General features: G+C 42.0%; 1 protein-coding gene across 9 annotated transcripts in view; it reads left to right on the plus strand.

The window, feature by feature from the left end:
• CAMK2G (calcium/calmodulin dependent protein kinase II gamma) overlaps positions 1-20526 on the plus strand; it is a 116856-nt gene that overhangs the window by 82144 nt on the left and 14186 nt on the right. For 3 of the 9 annotated variants that reach the window (XM_083865970.1, XM_083865962.1, XM_083865966.1), the window contains exons 13-15: positions 6602-6642; positions 15217-15249; positions 19115-19183. In XM_083865970.1, coding sequence (XP_083722096.1) covers positions 6602-6642; positions 15217-15249; positions 19115-19183 — 143 coding nt within the window. The remainder of the gene's footprint in view (positions 1-6601; positions 6643-15216; positions 15250-19114; positions 19184-20526) is intronic. The other 6 variants (XM_083865964.1, XM_083865968.1, XM_083865963.1 and 3 more) reach the window with 3 other exon arrangements.

The raw sequence follows: 20526 nt of genomic DNA on the forward strand, positions 1-20526 counted from the left end.
TGTGTACATTCTTCTGTGAACTCAAGGCAGCGTTTTTAACCATCTGGATGGTGATATAAAAATTTAAAAAAAGTGAAACCATGCTACAATTAAGGGCCAACCCTCAGCAACATCTGAACATTTTTTTCTTGGTTCTTGCTTTCAGATAGACCTGTGCCAATATGTCAGCATTACTTGTAGCTACAGCAATTTCTTTTTACTGCATTTCTCATAGTTTGGCCTTAAAGGGACAGTGATTTTATCCATTCATCTGTCCCACAATTGTGCTATTAGAGGACTTAAAATTCTATTGTTTTCTGAGATTGATTCTGAAATAACTGTTTGAGGAGCTGTGGCACAATGACAGGACTTCTGCAGGCCTGTACAGAGCTAAATGTTTTCTTAGGCCTTCTCCTGGTGTGAACTGGTTTAGTTCTATTTGCAGAGTTTATCTTTATTACACTTAATTGATGATTCTGAAATGGACAGGGGTTTTATTCTTTTTTTTAATAAACAGAAGTTTTAGATTAATTTTTAGTCTGCAAATGTTGTCACTTCTAAGCTGCAGAAGTGCTTGGGTAAGAAAATCTTTTACAGCTAAGAGTTTGACTACATGAAATGCCAGAGAGAACTGTTCTCCTTAATGATGTGTGACCTATACATCCACTTAATCCCTGAGCTGGTACTGAGGAGGAAAAAGCTTGCTCTACTCATTCTTTTCTGTGTCAGGGGCTGAAGCTGCTGGATCCACTTCAGTTAACAGCTGAAAAAAAGGAAATCCTAGGTGGCCCTATAGTGAGTGCAGGGTTTGCAGTGTCACTGAGTTCTGCATTGAATATAAACTGTGATTCCAACTATGAGACACTCAGAAAAACTGTCCAGAGAGGGATGTTAGAAATTTAGATGCAAAGCCTCTGTCGAGAGTAGCAATTCCTTATGTTTTTATGTGGTTTTAGAGCAGTGAGATCATCTACGCCTGTTTTCTTTGCAGTGTAATATGAGCTTGACTTTTTTTGAATTTTAATTATTTTTTCATTTACTTATGTTTGCTAGTTGGCTGCAGTTGAAGTAGATACATCTGCTGGAATTAAAGAATAAATGCATGCTAACTGAAAGTAATAAGTTGAAAAGTTTGTGTGGGAACTTTGGGTAGAACTCAGGCTTTTCTTACCATGATAGGCATCTAACTGCCCTTGAAGAGTTCTGCAATAATATTTGTTTCTTTCCCTAAAGCTCTTAAGGGGTTTTTATTTTCTCAGGTTGGGTGACACTATTTTGTGGGTTTTTAGAAGTCCTGTTCCCAGCAGACAAGGAACTAGATTTATGAAGAGAGAAGCTTCTTCCTGCCTGGGAATGAGATCTCCTAAAAGCTTCTTTCACAGATGTTTTGAACAAAGAGGAAAATGAAGGCTCATGTGACCCCAGTATCAATTAATTAGGCACGACTGTACTATCTGCAGGAAATATGAGAAGACTCCTTTAATCTTCTTGCCATTACTATCTCCTGTGTCACATTTTGTAATAGGGAGTTTCTTCACTGTATAGGCCTGTGACAAATTGTATTCCTAAAGAATCTGTGGCAATACTGTCTCTCTTTTTAGCCCATCAAAAATTCTTGCTTTTTACAAAGACAAAAAAAACCCCTTTCTGTTCTTTTGTGAGTAATTTGTTACTTGCTATGTGCCTTGTACCCCAGGCCAGTTAAGTTAAAGGATATCTGGTTTCTTTCCCCAGTTATGATATATTCTGCCATTTAATATTGGCTGTTTGTAGTTCTTTTTAGAAGATTGCATCTCAGGCCATCTGTAGGCTATTTATTTAAAAGCAGGTACAGTTGCACTCCTTTCAGTATAAGTTAGGAAGTTGAAACCTCATTACAATAAGGGATTTCTAGCTTCTCTCCACACTCTGTTAGCTGTTAGAGAGCAATGCAATCTAAGCTTTGCTGTAGGATTGTTAGGGTCACACCAGGGTTACTTGGGTTGGTCATTTGGGGCTTCAGATGTTCAGATGACCAAGCAAACACTGATCTGATCTTCATTCACTTACAGAATACAGAAGTGCAGTCAGGTAAATCAGCTGATTAGATCATACGCAAGAAACTCCTTAATCATCTTCTGAGAAGTCAATGTAAATTTATTACTAGAAGAGAGTTGGCAAGGTTTTTAAAGACTAATGCAATATTTAAGGGTGCCTGGACTCATTGATGTAGATAAAACTCTGTAAATAAGCTTGCTGTAAACTGAGGGAAAGGATGGAAAGGAACTGGTTTTCATCTTAGGAGCAGCCATCTTCACAAAAAGCCAAGAAATGGCTTTTCTCCATAAGCTGATTTTTATGAACAACTTAAAAGTGTCCTATGTGAAATTCTTAGAACTGTTTTCCTAAGTGGATTGCAACTGTTAATTTGGGGAGCTGTTCAACAAGCTTTTACACTGTGAAATTCAGCACAGTCCTGTGTTCAAAATAGATCCTAAGGCAGACATTGCAGGTAATTAGGCCTTATGCCTGAAACCTCTATTTTTAACTGATGTTGAGCTTTTTTCTGGGTTATTGTCACTGCTTGCTCAAGTCAGTTTTGTGAGGGAGCTATTGTGGCAGAATGTGACAGTAACTGGAATTTATTACATGTTTCTGCAGATCCTTATTAATACTCCAGTGTGCAGGTTTGGGTTTTTGACTAGATAGGTGAGGTTGAGAGAGGCTGGAGGCAGATTCAAGGAGCAGAGTTCTTTCTAACTAAGTAAAGAAGGTCCAAATATGGCTGTGCATATTTAGTGTAACCTGTATAGAGACATTTTTTAGCTGACTAAAGAGCAAGGAGGAGGAAGTAATACAAATACTGAAGTGGTACTGAAATATTTTGCTGTCTCGTTATACCTCCATTCCAGATGTATGAAACTGAATTTTTGCTATTTAGTGTGTGTATGTGCATGTACATATATATTTATACTCAGGTTGAAATTTGAGTTCTTTTCTTTAACTGAAATGAGTTGTTTAAAAGTGTTTTCTCTATATCTACTAAATCTCTTAAGTTTTAGTGAATGGTGCTCAACTACTACAGTGCAGACCTGCCAAAGTAGAGGATTTCAGTTAGTACCTTCCATTTGCAACTTCCTAGAGTGAAACTTCCTATAATGTTTATCACTATGGCCAGAGAGTCTAATTTATCATCAAAAGTGGATGTAATAGAATGATTTTTTCTACTTCTATGTTCCTCTCTCTAAAGTTCAGGAAAGCTCTGTGAATAGTTTTTATTGTGGTGTTTGTTCTTAACAAATAGATATTCTTGAAGTTACACTGCATTCATGGGCATTGTGCATGATGGTGCTTCTAGTGACTGTACACTGACTGTTGGCTTCTTTGTGCTGACCCCAGAAGTGACATTGAATTGAGAAATAGTTAATATGACTTTCTTTGAACTGAGAATATGAGAATGACAAGCTGTGTCATTGGGAAGTCTGTGTTGGTATGATACAATATTTATTTTACCAAGTCTCAGTGAAGTCCAGAATTCTTCAGGTATAAATGCTTGTGCTTAGAAACCAGAACTTGGCTTGTTTGTTAGATTAGCATCATAAGTTAGACAGACTTAAAAGCAGCCTCAATGTTCTTCCTACATCCCAAAAAAGAACTCTCTGGAAGCTTAACTGAAGTGAGAAATGTAACTGAGTTTTGGCAGCTGAGGACAGGGCAAACCCAGGGATAGGCTGAATGAAGGGTTGCTCTCTCTGGAAGAGGAGGAGTGGGGCTGGCAGTGGGGAGGGTGCTATCGTTGGCTGATTAGATCATATGGAGTGAGTATTTCCTCTTCAGTCCCCCTTTGGCTCTGGGACATCCAGAGTGTCTGGTGTTTATTGCTGATGAGTTCAGCATTAGGGATTTGTGTTTCTGCCAGAGGCATGGTCCAGAGCCCAGGCTGTTTACTATGGAGGCCAAAACTGAGAAATGTGGGAAGAGGGAGAGGCCTTTTGTGTTTCTCTTCAAAGATTACTTGAAGAGTGTCTTGTTAAGCCAGGAACAGAACTGTGTTTTTAAATTACTGGGTTAGCAGCATGTGCATTAGTGTTTCTTTGTTTTAAAAGAACTCTTAACTTCTAGAAGTTGAGAGAAGAGGGAATTTAATTTCTTTAACATGTGAAGGAAATAGGAAAGGTAGAAAAATTAATACTAGCATCTCATGCCTGGAAAACCATAGAACATTGGTACAAGACCATTTCAGGAATAGTAGAGAATCTGCCTGCATTTTTCTTTGGATTTTTCCCCTCCAGTTGTCTCTTTGCTAATCTGCCTGTCTTCCAAAAGGATTTTTGTTACAGGAAGTCTTGTCTGTTGCTTCTGCAGAAATTCCTCTTGCATCCTCTTTTATTTCCGTCTTGTAACTTGTGCAGGTTGATCTGTGAGAAGACCTGCATGCATCCCTGTTGTCTGAGGTGTCTGAGTCATCTTTGTGTGTAGATGCATTTCATGGGCTCTCCAGCTGTCTTTATGAACCACAGTATGATGCATGAACCAAATACAGCATAGACCAAGTTTCTTTCTGCAGTACTGGGGTGCTGTCAGGCCTGTGGGAGAGCAGTGTATGCCATGCAGAGGTACCAGCAGGGAGGAGGCTGGATGGGCAGGCTGCACCAGGGAACACAGATCAACATCACATAGTGCTGGGCTCTATAGAGGGACTCTCAGCTGAATTTGCTTTAATGTTGTGAAACATGATTTTAGCTGTCTTCTGTCCACAAAGGCAAATGTGAGGTTGTGGGAAAATTGCGGAAAGTGTGAAAAATGTTGGTTGCCTGCTTGTCTCTGGGATGTTCCCAGAACATATGGTGGTACTATTTTGCATCTCTGATGGTGGTTTTGGGTGGGGATTTTTTTTCACTTCAAGGATGTCCCATTTGGCATATTTGTTAAGAATCCCATACTCCTTCTGAAGTGTTGTAAGGGTGTAACAGTTTCTTGTTTTCAGCAGTTGTTGTGTGAGATGCCTTGATGCATGTGTGGTATGAATGCTGGACCCCTTTTGACCCCATAGTCACATTGTTCTCCTTCTCACTTGCATGTAGAATCAAGCTAGCCTTTTTCATGCCTTGAAAGTGGCAAGAACTTATTTGTCTTGCAGTCTTGCAATGCTTTAAGATCTGTATGCTGAGAAAAGAGACTGTTGGAGGGCAGATGAGTTGCTTTGCTCACCTTCATGTGTGCACGTCAGATGTTTTGACACATCACATTCAGAAAACATCTGCATGAAGTTCTTCCAATGTTCTTGGTTTCTGAGAGCTGGAATGAAAACAAAGTTGTAATCTAGCTTTATCCTTGCATTAGAGAGTAGAATTAGGAAACCAATTCAAAGATTCTAGTAAGCTTATATGGGGTGCCACCTCTTTGTTGGGAGGAGATGCTGTAGTCACTTGCACCAACTCAGCTAATATTGTGTATTTAATCCCTGTCTGTAGGGTCTTGTAGGGAAGGCAGGGTGAAAAATGTGGTTGACATAAAATTTGAACAGTTGCTTAGTTATTACAAAAACCTTTTTTGCCTAACATAGCTGCTTCTAGAGGGACTGAGCACTGTGCAAATTGGTCAGCATGCCTTTGGGAATGGAACATTTCAATGGTCATGAGAGTATTGTCTTAGGACTTGCCTTTTCTCTAGGCCTCATCTTTGCTGCACCTAAAACCCAGGTGCCCAGACCCATAAGCTTCTCAGCAGCTGCTTAGGAGAGACATAACCTGTGTTGGTTCAGTAGTTGTCTTGCACACTGTTTACAGAAGTTAATACAACTGAATACATCCTTCATAAGCAGACTAGAAATGGTTTGTATCTCTTGAAGTTGTAGATGGGGTCTTGCTGTTGACAGTCATTGTTAATGTACCACTTTGCTGTAATAGATGGAGCAGCTCCTTCATCACTCCCAAGTGTGCCTTCTGCCAGGCATTTGTTGTGGGCTCTCTGTGTGTGCTCATCATTCTCTCAGTTTCACTGTAGTACTAGTTGTTCAACTTGAGCACAGCAGAGCATTTTTATCTTTCAATAAAGAAATTCAGCCTAGTTCCCAGTCTCTTTTGCCATTCTTCCTTTTTTTAACAGTTTTCACATGCTGCCTTTTGCACTTTTTCAGTCCCTTTCTTTTAGCTATCCAGCTATCCCTAGAGAAACTGAATATCAGTAACTAGAAGGTTTCTGTGTTATCAGGATCCCCTTCATAAACCACGTCTGTTATGTGAATGGCTGTACTTACAGGTGCAGCCTTTATCCTGTTGCAAAAATCAGACAGCTTTTCCCTCTGTAACTGCTGGCACCTCTGGGTGAGGTCACCCACCAGAGTGAGTGGAGGATTGACACAGAAGCTCGAAATTACCATTTTAGACTTGTTCTTGAGATGATGAAAGTGCTAGTATTTTGCCTGAATAGGTGAACAGTAGATAGGATAGATGACCCTCTGCTATCAGGATGAATTTGATGAGTGACTTGTCCTGTTTTCCAGGTCTCTTGCTGCTAGAGAGGAATTAGCAGGATGGTTGTCCTTCTGAAGTTTCATGCAGTTTTGAGGGAAGTGGGGGGGAGACAGAGAGAAAGATAGTCTTGAAACCAGATTCTGATCTATTTCTGCTTCTCTCCACAGCTGCTAAAAGCCTGCTGAACAAGAAGTCAGATGGAGTGAAGGTAAGTTCTTGCTTTGCCATTTCACTGTCTCTCCCACCATCTGAACAGAAGGCAGCCACTCTCTCTGGTGCCTTTCCCCTTCCAGGGTAAAACCACAGCCCTGTCCTGTGGCTGGGATTGCTACAATCAGTGTCTTGTTATGGAACCCTGGGTGGGATCTTAGTGTTCCTTACATGCACAACTAGCTAAGTGCACTGTTGCAGCAGCAGGAATTCCTTTTCCCCTTTCTGTGGTGTGTGCAGAACTGGTCAGCACTGGATTAGAAAGACCAAGAACTTGCTCAGTTGTGACACATGCCTCTGATTAGTCTGTTCTGTTCAGTGCTTCTGACTGTGAAAATTGCACAGAGCAATTGTGAGTGATTGATGATATACCCAGCAGACCCTATGAAAGCTTCTTGGTCTGCTCACTTGGACAGATGCTGAAGGTTGAGCTGGGAAGAAGGGTGGGGAAGGAGGAGCCTCCAAATGTTCATGTTTGGACAGAACAGAAACTGAGGATTGTGTTAAAAATTCAGTTCATGTGCCTGAAGTTGAAGCACTCTTCTGTTCCCTTCTGAAGGGAATTATTTTTTTCCCTGACTTCAATGTCACTCTTTGTGTTGCATGGTCATCATTTAATTCTGGAGGTCACACAGGCCCTTGCCAAGGCTCTGTTGTTGCAGGCAGCAGCCCTTTACCATCTGAAACTGGAGGAGAGACAATTTCAGGCTAGGGCATGGTCCTCCCCTAACTGTTCTGAAGGAAAATTCTCCTCCACATGGAAAAGAAGAGTTGGGTTTATTTACTTGCATTTTCCCTTGAAGTCCAAACCTTTCTCCACAGCTGTTAGGTGGAACAGTTCATCTCCTGGTTTAGCACAGTGGGCAGTCTTCATTCTCCCCATGCTGGGGCTCTGACATTCACACTGTAGGGCCAGCACACTTGTTCTCCTGCTCTCTGACCCTTTTCCATGTTAATGAGGCTTTGTTCCCAGAGGGTTCACAGTACAAGCAAGCTGCTGGAAAAAAGGTGTTTTCAGAAGAGTTGTGTTTGTTTTGGAGACTGCTCTAATAAAACATTATAATAAAATACACATGCATTCTTACAGTTCTGCAGTATTCTGCTCTCTTGACATCCAGGTTTTGGGGTTTGTTTATTTCTTGATTAAAAAGCTCTATTAAAATGCTGTTCCTGTCCTAGGAATTCTTGTCTTTGAAATGTGCCTGCAAGAGTGACCTTTTGGCCATTGCATCAGCCTGCCTCTTGTACAGACATGCATTGAACACATGCACACTAATACAGCAAGTGTGTTAGAGTAGTTGCATCTGTTGATATTTAAAACATTACAGTAGAATTCCAGTAGAATAAGAATGGATTATCCCAAATGTTGTGAAATGAGAACCAACAGGTGCTTGCTTCAAAATCCCAATGAAGAAGAGGAGAAGTAATTGGAAAAACAGCTGGTATCAACATGTCTACATAGTTTTGTTGCCTATCTAGGAAAAAAAAAGGCTTTCTTCTTAGGATTCTTGATTTCTAACAAGCTTTCAGGGAGTGTCACATCTTGGGTTAAAATATTCAGAAAATGGGCAAAGGGTGTACGTAAATCCTGAGGCACAACTTCCTGCTAATGTAGTTACAAGAAGACCCTGTAGGTTAGAACCTTCCAGCTCCATAGAAAGCTTGTGGTATTTGGTTCATGGAGTACCTGATGTCTTCCTCTGTGAAAAGGATAATTCTGGATTAACTTTTCAGCCCTTTGCAGTATGTGTTGTTCCTTGTATGTGTAATTGAATACTCTGATGAAGTGGAAGGTACATTAGAGAGTGTAGCATTCTCTGTTCATGATGAATGGGATTGTCCTTTGGAAACCACTGCTTCTGCAGGACTGGACACCTGCAGTCAATGGTCTGCATGCAGCTTCCTCCCTACAAAGTGTTGAGCACACTGGCTTTGCAGTGTGAACCCCAGTGCTGTCCATGAGGTGCATTGCTCATGTTCACCCTGGGCTGAGGGTCCCCAGGAGAGGTGTTTAAGCTTCCCATTCTCACTAAATGGCATCTATCTTCAGAGGTGGATTTTGAGTCCTCACTTCTGTAAGTGTTTAAGCTCAGAAATTAATCATGTATTTCTTATTAAAGCTCCTGTTTTGAGTTACTCTTCTGCTCAGTAATACAGACTTTTAAAAGTACAAGTTGTTTTCCCCCAGTACTAAGCTTGGACAAGATAGAGAGTGTATGGTGGTCTGTGTGTGTTTGTAGGACATCCTTAAAACTTCTGTTGTAGGATTTCTGTGTCAACATGCTTATCTCTTTCCCTGCTCTACTGTAATGGATGCTGCATCCCATTGGAAGTGTAGACTTTTACCGTGTCCATTTACTTGTTGGAGCAGTATTGGCCCATCAGCTGCTGGGGACAGTCTTTGTGCTGGTTGGTGGCCTCTCCATTGTGACCAGCATACTTGTCATGTGATGCTCTTTATGCAGGAAACTTGTAATTTTAGCTCCACTCACTTTCTCACCCTGTACAGTTCTGACAAACAGCCTGTGGCAGTGTCTGGTTGAGGTAAGAGCATCTGGTCTCACTTGTGGCGAACGATGATTTTCTGCCCATTGCAATAGTGCAGAGCACAAATACCGTGGCTTGAACACCAACCAGATTTTCAGCTTTGTGGTATCCTTTTCACTCCCACTTCCTATATAAATTATTCTACATCAGATGTAGGTTTAGAACGAGCACTGCATGCTATAGTTTTAACTGTAGTCTGCTGCTGACCACATGCCATCTGGTTAGGCTGTTTCTCATGTTTCCTGCAGATAAGAAGACTGATTTGAATGTTGAGTTTTCTGTTTGTCTCTTACAACCTTCTTGGAAATTAATTCTTTATGGAGATGTGAGAGAAAATATGTTTCAGTTTCTTCATGGTTTTTATCTGATCCAGGTTGACTATGCAGCATAAGACTGTTGTCACAGATATCCACGAAGTAGATAAGAATGGAAAGAGTATTTCTTCCACAAATAGGCTGTTACACTAGTGTAAAACTTAATGGCTTTAAAGATATTGAGAGAAAAAATGCACTAGTTTGTGTTAATTTACTTTCTGTTTGAGGCAACTTTCTCCTTTTTTTTTGGCTGGTATTCAGAGATGTCTGTGCTAGAATTCTGCATTATTTGACAAGGATAGTAGGAATTTCTATTACATAGTATTACACAAGCTTGAGTGAGACATATACATCTTTCTCATGCTTTATTCCCAATAACTTCATAAAAATGCATGTTGGTGAATTTCTGATGCAAGATACAGCATGTACTTGATGACACATAAATGAGAGAGGAATGGTTTAATATGTCACACTCATGTCATATGTGGTGATATGAGCATCTAGCATGAGTTGTGTTGAGCTGATATATAAAAAAAGGCAGTTTTCCTTACACTAGCAATAGGCTCAAATCCTTCACTGAAGAAAGTTTAGCGGTAAAGCAATGAGGATGCATTCATTTTACTTGGATCAGACCATTTTGGAAGGCAGTGGGAGAAGCTTAAATCAGGAGGGGAGGACAGGAAAGAAACTTTTTTTTTTTTTTAATTCCAATACTAGTGTGTCAGCACTGGGGTTGTTTTGATAAATTTCTATGGATATGACCCTCCCCCCTAGCAAATTCCTTTCCAAATTTTATTTGAAGCATTCCTGGTTTTCATTTTGCACTGTTGCTTCTATTTCAAGTACTAATTCTGCTAATTGGTAGATATTTCATCAGCTTGGCACTTGAGAACTTTTCCATTATCTTAAATAATGAATGATTTAAACTGCCTTGAATCTTAAATTCTGCCTGCTCACCAAACCTTTATAGTGCTGCACTCACTTTCTTCAAGCAGAATTTGGATCCAAGCTGTAGCAGCAGGAAGGCCCAAGTTTTGTCCCCAAGGAATATGTTTTTCTGCTTTCAAATCCAGAAAGTGAGGCTAGAAGATACTGAGTGACGAGTTGCAGAGCCCCTGTAAGATACCACCTATCTTGTGGTCATCACTGTAGGTCCCAGGTATTTTTTTTAAATTCTAAATTTATGAGCAACATTGTGCATTACCATTTTAAAATTTACTTTAGATAGTTTCAAATCAAATTTATTTTCTTTCTTGTTCCCCTTTCTGACTGTAATCTGGATTTGTCATCTACTGCAAGGTGAGAGAGGGGTTAAGGAGTGGGCTGGGGCAAACACCTGGATGAAGATTAAGGACACTTTATGCTGAGTGTCCTTCCTCTAAGCTTGTCAGGGTCTGGGCTGCCTGTAGTTAGTGTTACATTCCTCCTGCTGATTTTTTTTTTTTTTTTGGTCTCTGGGTAGCACTTCAAAGAGTCGTGTTCCTTTTTTTCCAAAGGGGTATTTCACTTCCTGCTGGTGTGAGAGGCTGTGTGTGTTTCCAGTTCTAGCAGGGCCTGTAAGACCCATTTCTATAATCAGAATTTGTTAATGCACAAAGTGTAAATTTCAGTTAAGCATGTAATTGTGATTATTTTTAAATTGGTCCTTCTCTAAGCTCTTTGTCAGCTTCTTTTTTTTTTTTCTTTTTTATTTACTTCTGACCACTTGGGTTTGTGACTAGGATTTTCAAAATTATATCAATAATATTCCTCAGGCCCACTGTAACACTCTAAGTAGATAGTAAGTGGAGTATGCTGTGGGATGCAGGAGATTTTAATGGCATTCACTTGCAATGCTCTGCCAAGTCTGTTGATTTTCTCCCTTGTCTTTCTGCCACATGCACTCTTGTTTTCTTTCTCAGTAAAAGCTGGATAGCACAGCTGAAAGGAGAACTCAACTGAAAGAGAAAAAAATCCATTTATTTGGTTTAACAAAGTTAATGTTCTAAAATCTGCTCTATATATTATATGACTGCAAAGAGATCCCAAATACCGTTTGTTCTACTGTTTGTAAGGAATATTGCAGTAAGTGTACATTTTATGCCTGTTTGTGTACCAGCTTTCCCTGCTCTTTGCCCAGTAAAGAGCATGTGGGAAAGAAAGGATGCTCTGTAAACTGCATGGCTGCTGGGAAGCAGTTGGTGAAAGGCACAGTACCAAGTTGAAGCAACCTATAAAATCTGCAAGGGTCAAGTAACATTCACACAATGACCAGCAGGAGTTGATGCTCCTATCTCTGCATCTGGACTTTTTATAATCTTAAAGTCATACTGTTTAAAGATTGTTTATGTTGAAGCTAAACAGGGAGAACCCAAGTTCCTCTGAACAGCAGAGTTCTGTGCTGAACTGTGTTATGTAATATACCTGGGAAGTGCTTCAGATCTGTTTAAGTGCTGGCATCCAGTAGCACATTATATCCACCTTTGATGCATTCAGTTTTTTCACTGCATTGTTGTAATGCCTAGAAACACCAGCTGAGATCAAGGGTCCAGTGTGCTTAGCTAGTGGTGGCTAAGCAGAAAATACCTGCCTCTTAGCTTGCAATTTAAATAGACAAGCTGACAAAAGGGCAAGAGAGAAGATGGCTTGACAAGATTGAATTATTTGCTCAGCATCACACAGAAGGGCTAAAGCAGAAGTAGAAATAGAACGTCAAATTTGTTGGTTCAAGATGACTCTCACTATGATGGTCTGCTTTTAGTTCAACATTTTTTTCCTACCTTAAGTTCTGAAATTACTATACTCTTCATAGGAATATGAGTTGCTGCATATGATATTCTAACATAAATACTGTCAGTGTCATGCTGGGGAAGAGCTGCATGTAGAAGATACACAGAAAGCTGTCATTAAAAAAAGATCCATGTTAAGTTCCCAGGACTGTGAATGGACCTTGCTTGGAATCACTCTACTTCTTATAGTATGTTTTAGTATGTGTTCTGGAATGATGTACACTCACCATTTCTAGTATTTCTGCCATGCTGAAGAGACAGTGATTCTTCAGGTTGTCTTCTGTCTTCTACTGACTTCTGTTGATTGCTACCTAAAGCAAGTCTCTTTCTTAACTTTCACTGTAGAGAATCTGCTCCTCTTTCGAGATGAACACCTAAAATTCACACACATAATAAAAATAGAACTGTAACAAACATTCATCCCTAGGTTTGTTGTCTGTACTGCTTTGGGAGAATATTTTGTCACTCAGGTATAGGGAAACCCTTAAAGCGATCAGTGAGGTACTTTACCATAGGCTGTGTCTGCCTTTAACAATTTTTTTCATACCCTGGCACATCTCTGCACTGCCTAGTTATTCTTAGAGATGCCTCTGTGTTATGGAAGGGAAAGAGAACGCTCTAACTAAACTTCTGTTCTCTTATTTACTTTGCTAAGTTGCAGTCACATTACAAGAAGAACAAAAAGCTTTGCTCACTCAGCTAGTCACCTTGGGAAGGTAACAATAGATGGTTCTGATGCAGCTGTGAAGATGTATTGGGAGATTGATCTGGTTTTAGTAACTTCCTTGTATGTGATTTGACTTAATAAGTTTTGATGCTTTAGAACTTACTGCCAGTGCCTCATGTTGGCATTTTTTAACCTGTCTTGTGTTTTAGTAGTATTTTCATGCTCTGGTCATAACACAGACCTCACTCCCTGCCCTTTTCATACTGCCAACCTCGCTTTTCTTCCCTGTGTTATTATAGTAGCCAGTAATAATGTGCTTTCTGGGATTTCTACACTACATCATGCCCTGTAATAGACTGACAGTGTTTTAAATTTAGCTTGTACTCTAATTAAGTTCTGATCTGCAGAGGGTTCTGTTTCCTCCTGTGTCAGTGTTACTTGTGCCTCTGTGTAGGAGGGTGTTTGTTTTCTGCATGGCTTGGTTGATTCTTTTCATATTGATTCTTTTGCTTGTATCTTAACATTTTCTGTCCCTTTTTTCTTTTGTAACTTACTGGAAGTCTGTATGAATTTCAAATGAGACTATTTCTTAGAGAAAGGTTTACCTCAGTATCCATGTAGTCTCTTTTTGTCTGTTGCAACTTACAGGATACATTAAAAGCAAAACCTGAAGTTTTTCATTGGTGTGAATTTCCACTTTTCCCAGTTAAAAATTCCCTGTTGTGATGGGGTACAAGGTTTTCTCTGGGTTGACAGCAGTCTAAGCATTATATTCATACACTGGTTAGTACATACTATTTTAGCTCCAGCTTGATAAAAATCCTGTGGAAACACTAAATTGTCCTGAAAGAAATGAGAGGAAACACAAATTTGTAAGCCATGTAATGGCAAGCCCTGTGTTGTGCCTCCCTGAAGAGCCAGATGCTGAACAGATCAGAGTCTGTCTGTTCTGGAATTAAAGATCAGATGAGGCAGAAGCTCTGCTAGTTTGAGTCTATTCGTGCAGTGGCTGTGTGACTGTGGACTGTACAGTGTGATCAGGAATGTGGTCCTGGGTATGAGATGAACGTAGGCACTTCTGCTTTCAAAGACATGCCAGTCTGTGCATGTGCTTGAGATCTCATGTGAAGATATCAGGGATGATGGCAATATTCAAGGTAAGAGCTGTGAAGGCAAAGTAAGTACATGAAGTGGAGAGCTACAACTCTGTGGCCTGTTCTCTGTTCAAGGGCTGCTCTGGGGGGGCTGTGGTGGTGTGCAGGAGTCCAGAGCTACAGAACCCACTCCATTGTGGGTTTTCACTGACAGGAGCTGTGCTGTCCTCTACTGCTCTGTGGGCTAGACTGTAGTAAGCAGCACAGAAATAGCCTGGACAGTACCAAAGGAAAAGGGGATGGAAAATGTATGTGAAGACAGCGAGGGGAAGGTGTAGCATTGTGATGGTGAAAGACCTGCCAGACTCAGCGTGAACTGGATGACACTAAGAGTTTAGTGAAAGAGGAGGGAAGTTCATGCTGAGCCTCGTTTACTGGAGGGTGCAGTTTGGTGTGAAGGTGTCTTTGAAGATGACTGAAGATGCCATTGAACAAGAGTAGAGTCCAAGAAGTTTGTTCTTCTCCCAGTATCTGAGAGTGCAAAGTGTTCTGGCTGTTGAGTGCTTCTGTCTTTCTTGTTTGAGCATAAGTGCACCTTACTTCTCCAATCAGCCCCAAATTCTACGTGAGGGAGCCTTTCTCCTCCCCATGCTATGCACACAAGTTCCCTCTTCTTTCTTCAGCCCCTGCGTGTGCCTTTCTGTTGTGGCCTCCTCCTTAATTTGAGTTGCAAACACACCTCTGCATCCTCCAAATGTGGACATACAGGGGGTTTCTACCTACCTCTTCAGTTTGGCTGGAGAAGCTGCTCCATTTTCTGAGGTGGGAGAGGACAGAGAGACACCCCCTTGTATCCCACACCTTGTGCATATATATTGCTCTCTCTTCTTCTCTCCATGTATCAGTGTGTGGGGCACGTATATTCTGACCTCAGTGTTTGAGGGGATGGGGGTCTTCAGCCCTGCCCTTTCCCCTGGTGTGTAATCGTGTGCTTTAATGGTGACTTCTCTCTCTCTTCCTTTTTTCCGTGTCTCTGCATTTCTGCTGCTGCTTATACCTGCCTCAGGGGAGCGTTATTGGCAGGGGGGTCCTTGCTGGCACACTAATGTGTGAATAGTTTCTGTGCTTTTCTTCTCATCTCCTCTCTTCCCTTCTCTTTCCCTCTCTCAATGATGTGTCCAGAAAAGGAAGTCGAGCTCCAGTGTGCATTTGATGGTGAGCACCTCCCGTAAGCTGCCTGCGATTCGTGCCTCCGCCATTCTCCATGCCATGCACGCTCGGCTTGTGCTCATCACCCTACATAGCATGTCCGTGCAGGGGGGTGGCAGGGGGGATCAGTGTGCACTCAAGGGTCCATATCCTCACAAAAAGGGCTCTGTGATCCTCTGGCCACATACAGCTCCCATTTTGTGCAGAAAACTCAACTGCTGGCAACGCAGTTTGACTCTGCCTGCTCTAAGTGGGAAACAAAAAAAGACAGTGGTTCTCCTGGGCTCAGCAGAGCAGGTGTGTGCCTTGCCTGGACATGAGGCTTTGTCATTCTGTTGCAGAGGTGCCAAAAAGAGGAACAGGTGCTGTCATCCTCGATAGGAGCCTTGCAGTGTAGAACAAACTGGGAGTCACTCCAAATGTGGCAGAGACTAATGGGGCTCCACTGTTCAGATAAAATGTGGGCACAGCACCACAGGGCAGCTCAGAGCTGTGGGTCACTTCTTTTTTTAGCATACTTACTGAAAAGGTTTGTCAGAGCCTTTATAATCCAAAACTTCCTTTTGTCCTGATCTTGTTTATGTATCCCAGCATGACCAAATACCCAGTAACTGCCTCCCCTGTCCTGTTCATTTCCTTTTTCATCCATCAAAATGTTTGACATACATAGAATTCGTAAAAAAAGTAGTCAAATCCACTCTCAAGGGTCCAAGGAGGAAATTGGCCAGTGTCATATTGTCAGAAGTCATACATAGCCCAATGACACACTTTGACACCAAGATATGAACAGTAACTAAAGTACAAAAATTAGTTATTGTATTATCTCCTCTGCACAGAAAAACAGCAGAAAATATTTCTCCCATTTCAGATAGAAGTGGGAATGTTACAGTACCAAGAAAGCACAGTAATTGTTTTTGCAATACTGCCTTGAAGATATTTCTCCTCTTCCTCCTTCAATGACACCTTAAAACTGTGTAAAAAAAAACCCACAAAAAAAGTAATCCCAAAGTACTGCTTTGAAAATCTGAAGTGAGTGACTGACTTTTCACCAGCCCTGCCTTTATATGGGGCAATAGTTCACTGTTCCTTTCATGCCCTTCTTTTTTGCCCATTGCCAGCAATACTTAAACTCCCTTTGCATATTTTTAAAGCAGCTGAGATACGTAAACCATGCAAGCATCAGCCTCTGAACACTTGGAAGCAGTGAAAGTGGCTGAATAACCAGAGACAGCCCAGGTGTTGGTAGTTACTTTCCTTTAATCGGCTACATGTGTGTGTCCCTACGATATGAGCACTGGTCTGTTTTCTTTCTCTTGCACCCTCTGTGTTGTTCATGCCTGTCTGTCCGTCTCTTGTCGAGCTCAGGAAATGTTGCCAACTGCTGTGCCAAAACTAATCGCGTTACAGAACTTAAGAAAGACCTAGCACCTTTCTAGGTGAATTGGCCTCTTTTAACTTGAGTTGTACAGAATTACCAAGGTTTGTACCCTGGCCAGTGACTGATGTTGGCTGGCAGCAGCAGGGAAGGAGGGGTAAGAGTTGGCTGTGCTGCCTGCACTTCTGGGAAGGGAAGGCTAGCTGTTTCCAGGGAAGAAAGGAAGTTGGTTAGATGGCCACATGACATGAGTGTGTGCAGGAAACTCAATATGTCAGATACCTTCCTTCACCTGAGAAAGAGCTGTGAAAAATGTGTAGGCTAAGCTGCCTCTGATTTAACTGGGACACTATCCTGTAGTAAAATGCTATCCAATTCTGGACTAGCAAACATGATACTTGGTCCTCTTCAGCCCACTGGCTGGGGAAGAATATAATGGGTGACCTGGGTGCTCAGTGCAGACTGAAGGGCAGGCTGTGTGCTTTGGGTGTGTGGGGGTTTGCACTTTTATAAGGCACCATAACATTCCTAACAGGTTGTTGTCAACTTTTTTTTTTTTGAACAGTGGCTTTCTGGATGTTTCTTTCAGTTTTGGTTGGAGTTTTTTGGTGTGGTTTTTTGTTTGGTTGGTTTTTTTTTTTTCATTTGGCCTTAATTATAAAGCCTTCCAAAACACTGGAGTTATTTTTGTACAGCTTATTTCGTGCTAATTTTATCTTCTTATCCCAGTGGACTAAGAAAAATGGGTTACATTCCTCTCACTGGAAGAGGTTTGGAAGATATATGTCTGCATTAGGATCACTGTTTCTAAAGAAGTACAAGAGCCTCAGTGCTGTGTGGAAGGTGGTCCATTGTCAGAAGTTTGATTGTGTTTGTGCCACAAACACGATTTGGGATTAATTTTTTTCAGGTTGATCTGCTCCTCTTTGACATCCACAGTGACCTGTCATCTCTTCTACTATCTGGCTGGAAATACATGTGTAAAACAAAACTCTTGGCCAGAGTCTTAGGACAATGCAGGGATGGATAGAAAGAGGCAGCAAACCATAATTTCTGTGGTATTACTCCTTTCTTAGGTTGGAGTTTGAGTGTATATGTTCATTTTTCTCCCATGGACTTCTAAAGAGTTCATCCCTGCTTCTTTCTTCTACTTCCTCTCCCCTCCACCTGCCCCATCTTCCTCTTTTGTTTCTCCTCTCTCCCTCTCCAAAAGGGATAGTTAAGCCAAGACATGTTACTTGTGAAGAAAAACCAAATTGTCAGTAGGTGTTTAAGTCTCAGTCTTACAAGATCTGTCACTGGTTTACATAATTATACCTTTGGCAGATGTTTTCCAGCTTAGCATTTGACTTCTCCATTCTTTGTGGTGTTTGTGGTGTGGTGATGAGGGCCTGATGTTTTGCAGTAGGAGTTTGCACTCCCTGAGTGGGATAGAGAGCCACTGCAATGAGGGCATTCTACTGTGAGCTCCCATCAGGTGCCCTGATCTGTAAACTAAGGAGTGTGAGCTAGGCTCCTGCAGTGCCAATTTTGACCTTGCTGCTGGCATCCAGCAGCAAGAGAGATGTAGCCTGGTGTAGGGTCACACATGGGCTGGATTTGTGGGCTAGGAGCTCTGTGCTTACAGACAAAGGTTTGGATTCCTACAAACGTAGACTTGGCTCATTCCTGACATACAAAACTCAATGGGATGATTCTTTTCAGCAAGCTGGTGATGACCTCTTTGTTGTGCTGTATGAATGCAGGAAATGGAGATTTTTTTCTTCTACCACAGCTTCAAGAGAGTCCGAAGAGGGGAAAGATGAAAAGCTGCTGGGCACCATCCAGAGAACTTCCTACTTGTGGAACTATATGGCCTTTTCCTTATGTCCCAATCCCATTCCTTTCAATATTTTGGTCATGAAGTCTCTTTGTTCAGGTCATAGCAGGGATGCAACATATCATTACATTACATTTTCTCTACCTTTTCTAGGGCTGACTACATGTTTATTGGATCAATAGATTCCCTGGAACCTTCAGCATTATCACATACCTAGAACTGTTTCTGTACACTTTAGGGCACCTCAGACTTGACTCCCATTTGTGCCCCATTTGAGACCATGACTATTGTGTGTCTCTCACTTCTGTAGTCTCTTCCTCTCAGGACAGCTGCCATCTCTCATTTTCCTTCACCAGATACTTTTGTTAGTGCTCATTGCAGGATTCTCCCCACCCCTTTGGGCTGCTGCCTTTTTGCCTTCTATTTTCCTTCCTTATAGCACTAGCAGTCCATTCATATTTAGATTTTGGTACATACCTTACAACTTCTATTGCCTCTGGGGGAGGGATGATTTCCAGCAACCCAGGCAGCAACTCCTCCTTCCTCCCTCTTCTTGGTGATTGAGCCTGTGGGGAGGGTTGGGTCTGAGGAGATGGTTGGGGTTGTAGCAATACTGTCATTTTCTTGCTGCCTCTGCTGCCCAGCAGGGGAACTAAAACCATGTTTTTCTGTCTCAGCCGCAGAGCAACAACAAAACCAGTATAGTAAGCACTGCAAAAGAAACACCCCCAGTGCAGACGTCCATGGTATCTTCCCCAAACACTATTTTTTTTTTCCTGTTTGGTTTAATTTTGATTCTGTCCTCTCGCCTTCTCCTCCCAAACCCCTTTCCCGAGTGTTGCTTGTGCCACTCTGTTTCAGCTTATGTTTTGGCTTCGTTCTGTCTGTGTCCCTGTGCTGTTGTGGGGGCTGATCACAGCCTCACAGGCTTTGGGATGGGAGCGCTGAGCAGAGCTGTGGTTGGATGTGGGAATCGCAACTTGCCTGGACTTCCCCGTGTGCCACCCCTGTTATAGTTCTGTGTGTCCCGTTCAACTGTCCCTGCTGGCTTTGGGGAGGATGGTTTGGAAGAAGAGAGTGTCAAGCTCCATCCACTCTCCAACACTCAGGAAATGGAGGATGGACTTCAGGACACCAGAGAAGAAAGGGCAGACTGAGGGTTTTTTAGAAGAATTCTTTGCTGGCCTATTTGGCCTGCTCAGTTGAGTGGCTGATCTGCTGCAGCTCACTGACTTGCTGGGCTGTTTGGCCTGTGTGCAAGCTCTACAGTGCCAGTCCAGTGCCAGTGCCAAGTGCACTGAACAGCTCAGCTTGGGTGTGTGGCCTGCCTCAGTTCCTGTGGAAGAGCAGGCAGTGGGTGGCAGGGGCAGATGGGTGAGTGCTGCAGCACTGCCCAGCACTGCCCCTGATGCCCTTGCTGAGCCACCCAGCAAGAACAGCAGCACTGGGAGGAGATGGTGCAGGGTCCTGAAGTCTTGTCCTGGTAATGAAGGGATGAGTGCAGGAGCTAGTTAGCACCTATAGGCCTGGTAGCTGCTCTTTGTTGTCTGTCTCTGGAGAGTTGGATTTGGCATTTTTGGGGCGTTGGGAGGGTGGGATTTGGTGTTGGGTTTTTTGTTGTAGGATGAAGGATTCTTGGGACACTTCATAATTTTCCACTTTCCTTTCACTAGCTTTGTTCATGATGTTTTTGATATTGAGAGAGCCTTTCTAAATTATTAAATATGGTTTTTACTGAAATTGGAGCTCATTTCAGAGACTTTGAGAAAAATGTGCCTTTTTTCACATTTCCTTAGCAACTCCTCTGTGAGAGGCATTGAGGTGGTCTGGCTCATCTGTTTTTTATTATGGAAATTATGAATGTCCCTTTTTGAGGGTAAAATACCCAGCAACCTTTCCAAAAAAAACGGGGAGACAAAGGCCCCAGCCCAGTATTATCCTTTCTTCCCCTCCTCCTCTTCTGAAGCATTTTCCAGTGAGGACACTGCTGAGGGGTCATTACTTCATGAAGGGCTGCAGAGGATGCAGACTGGCTGGTTGGTTGCCCCCTGGTGTCTGTGCCAGCCTGGTTCACTGGAAGCGAATTGGG

This window comes from Zosterops lateralis (assembly GCF_965231275.1).
Source record: "Zosterops lateralis genome assembly, chromosome: 8".
NCBI classification, from domain to species: domain Eukaryota; kingdom Metazoa; phylum Chordata; class Aves; order Passeriformes; family Zosteropidae; genus Zosterops; species Zosterops lateralis.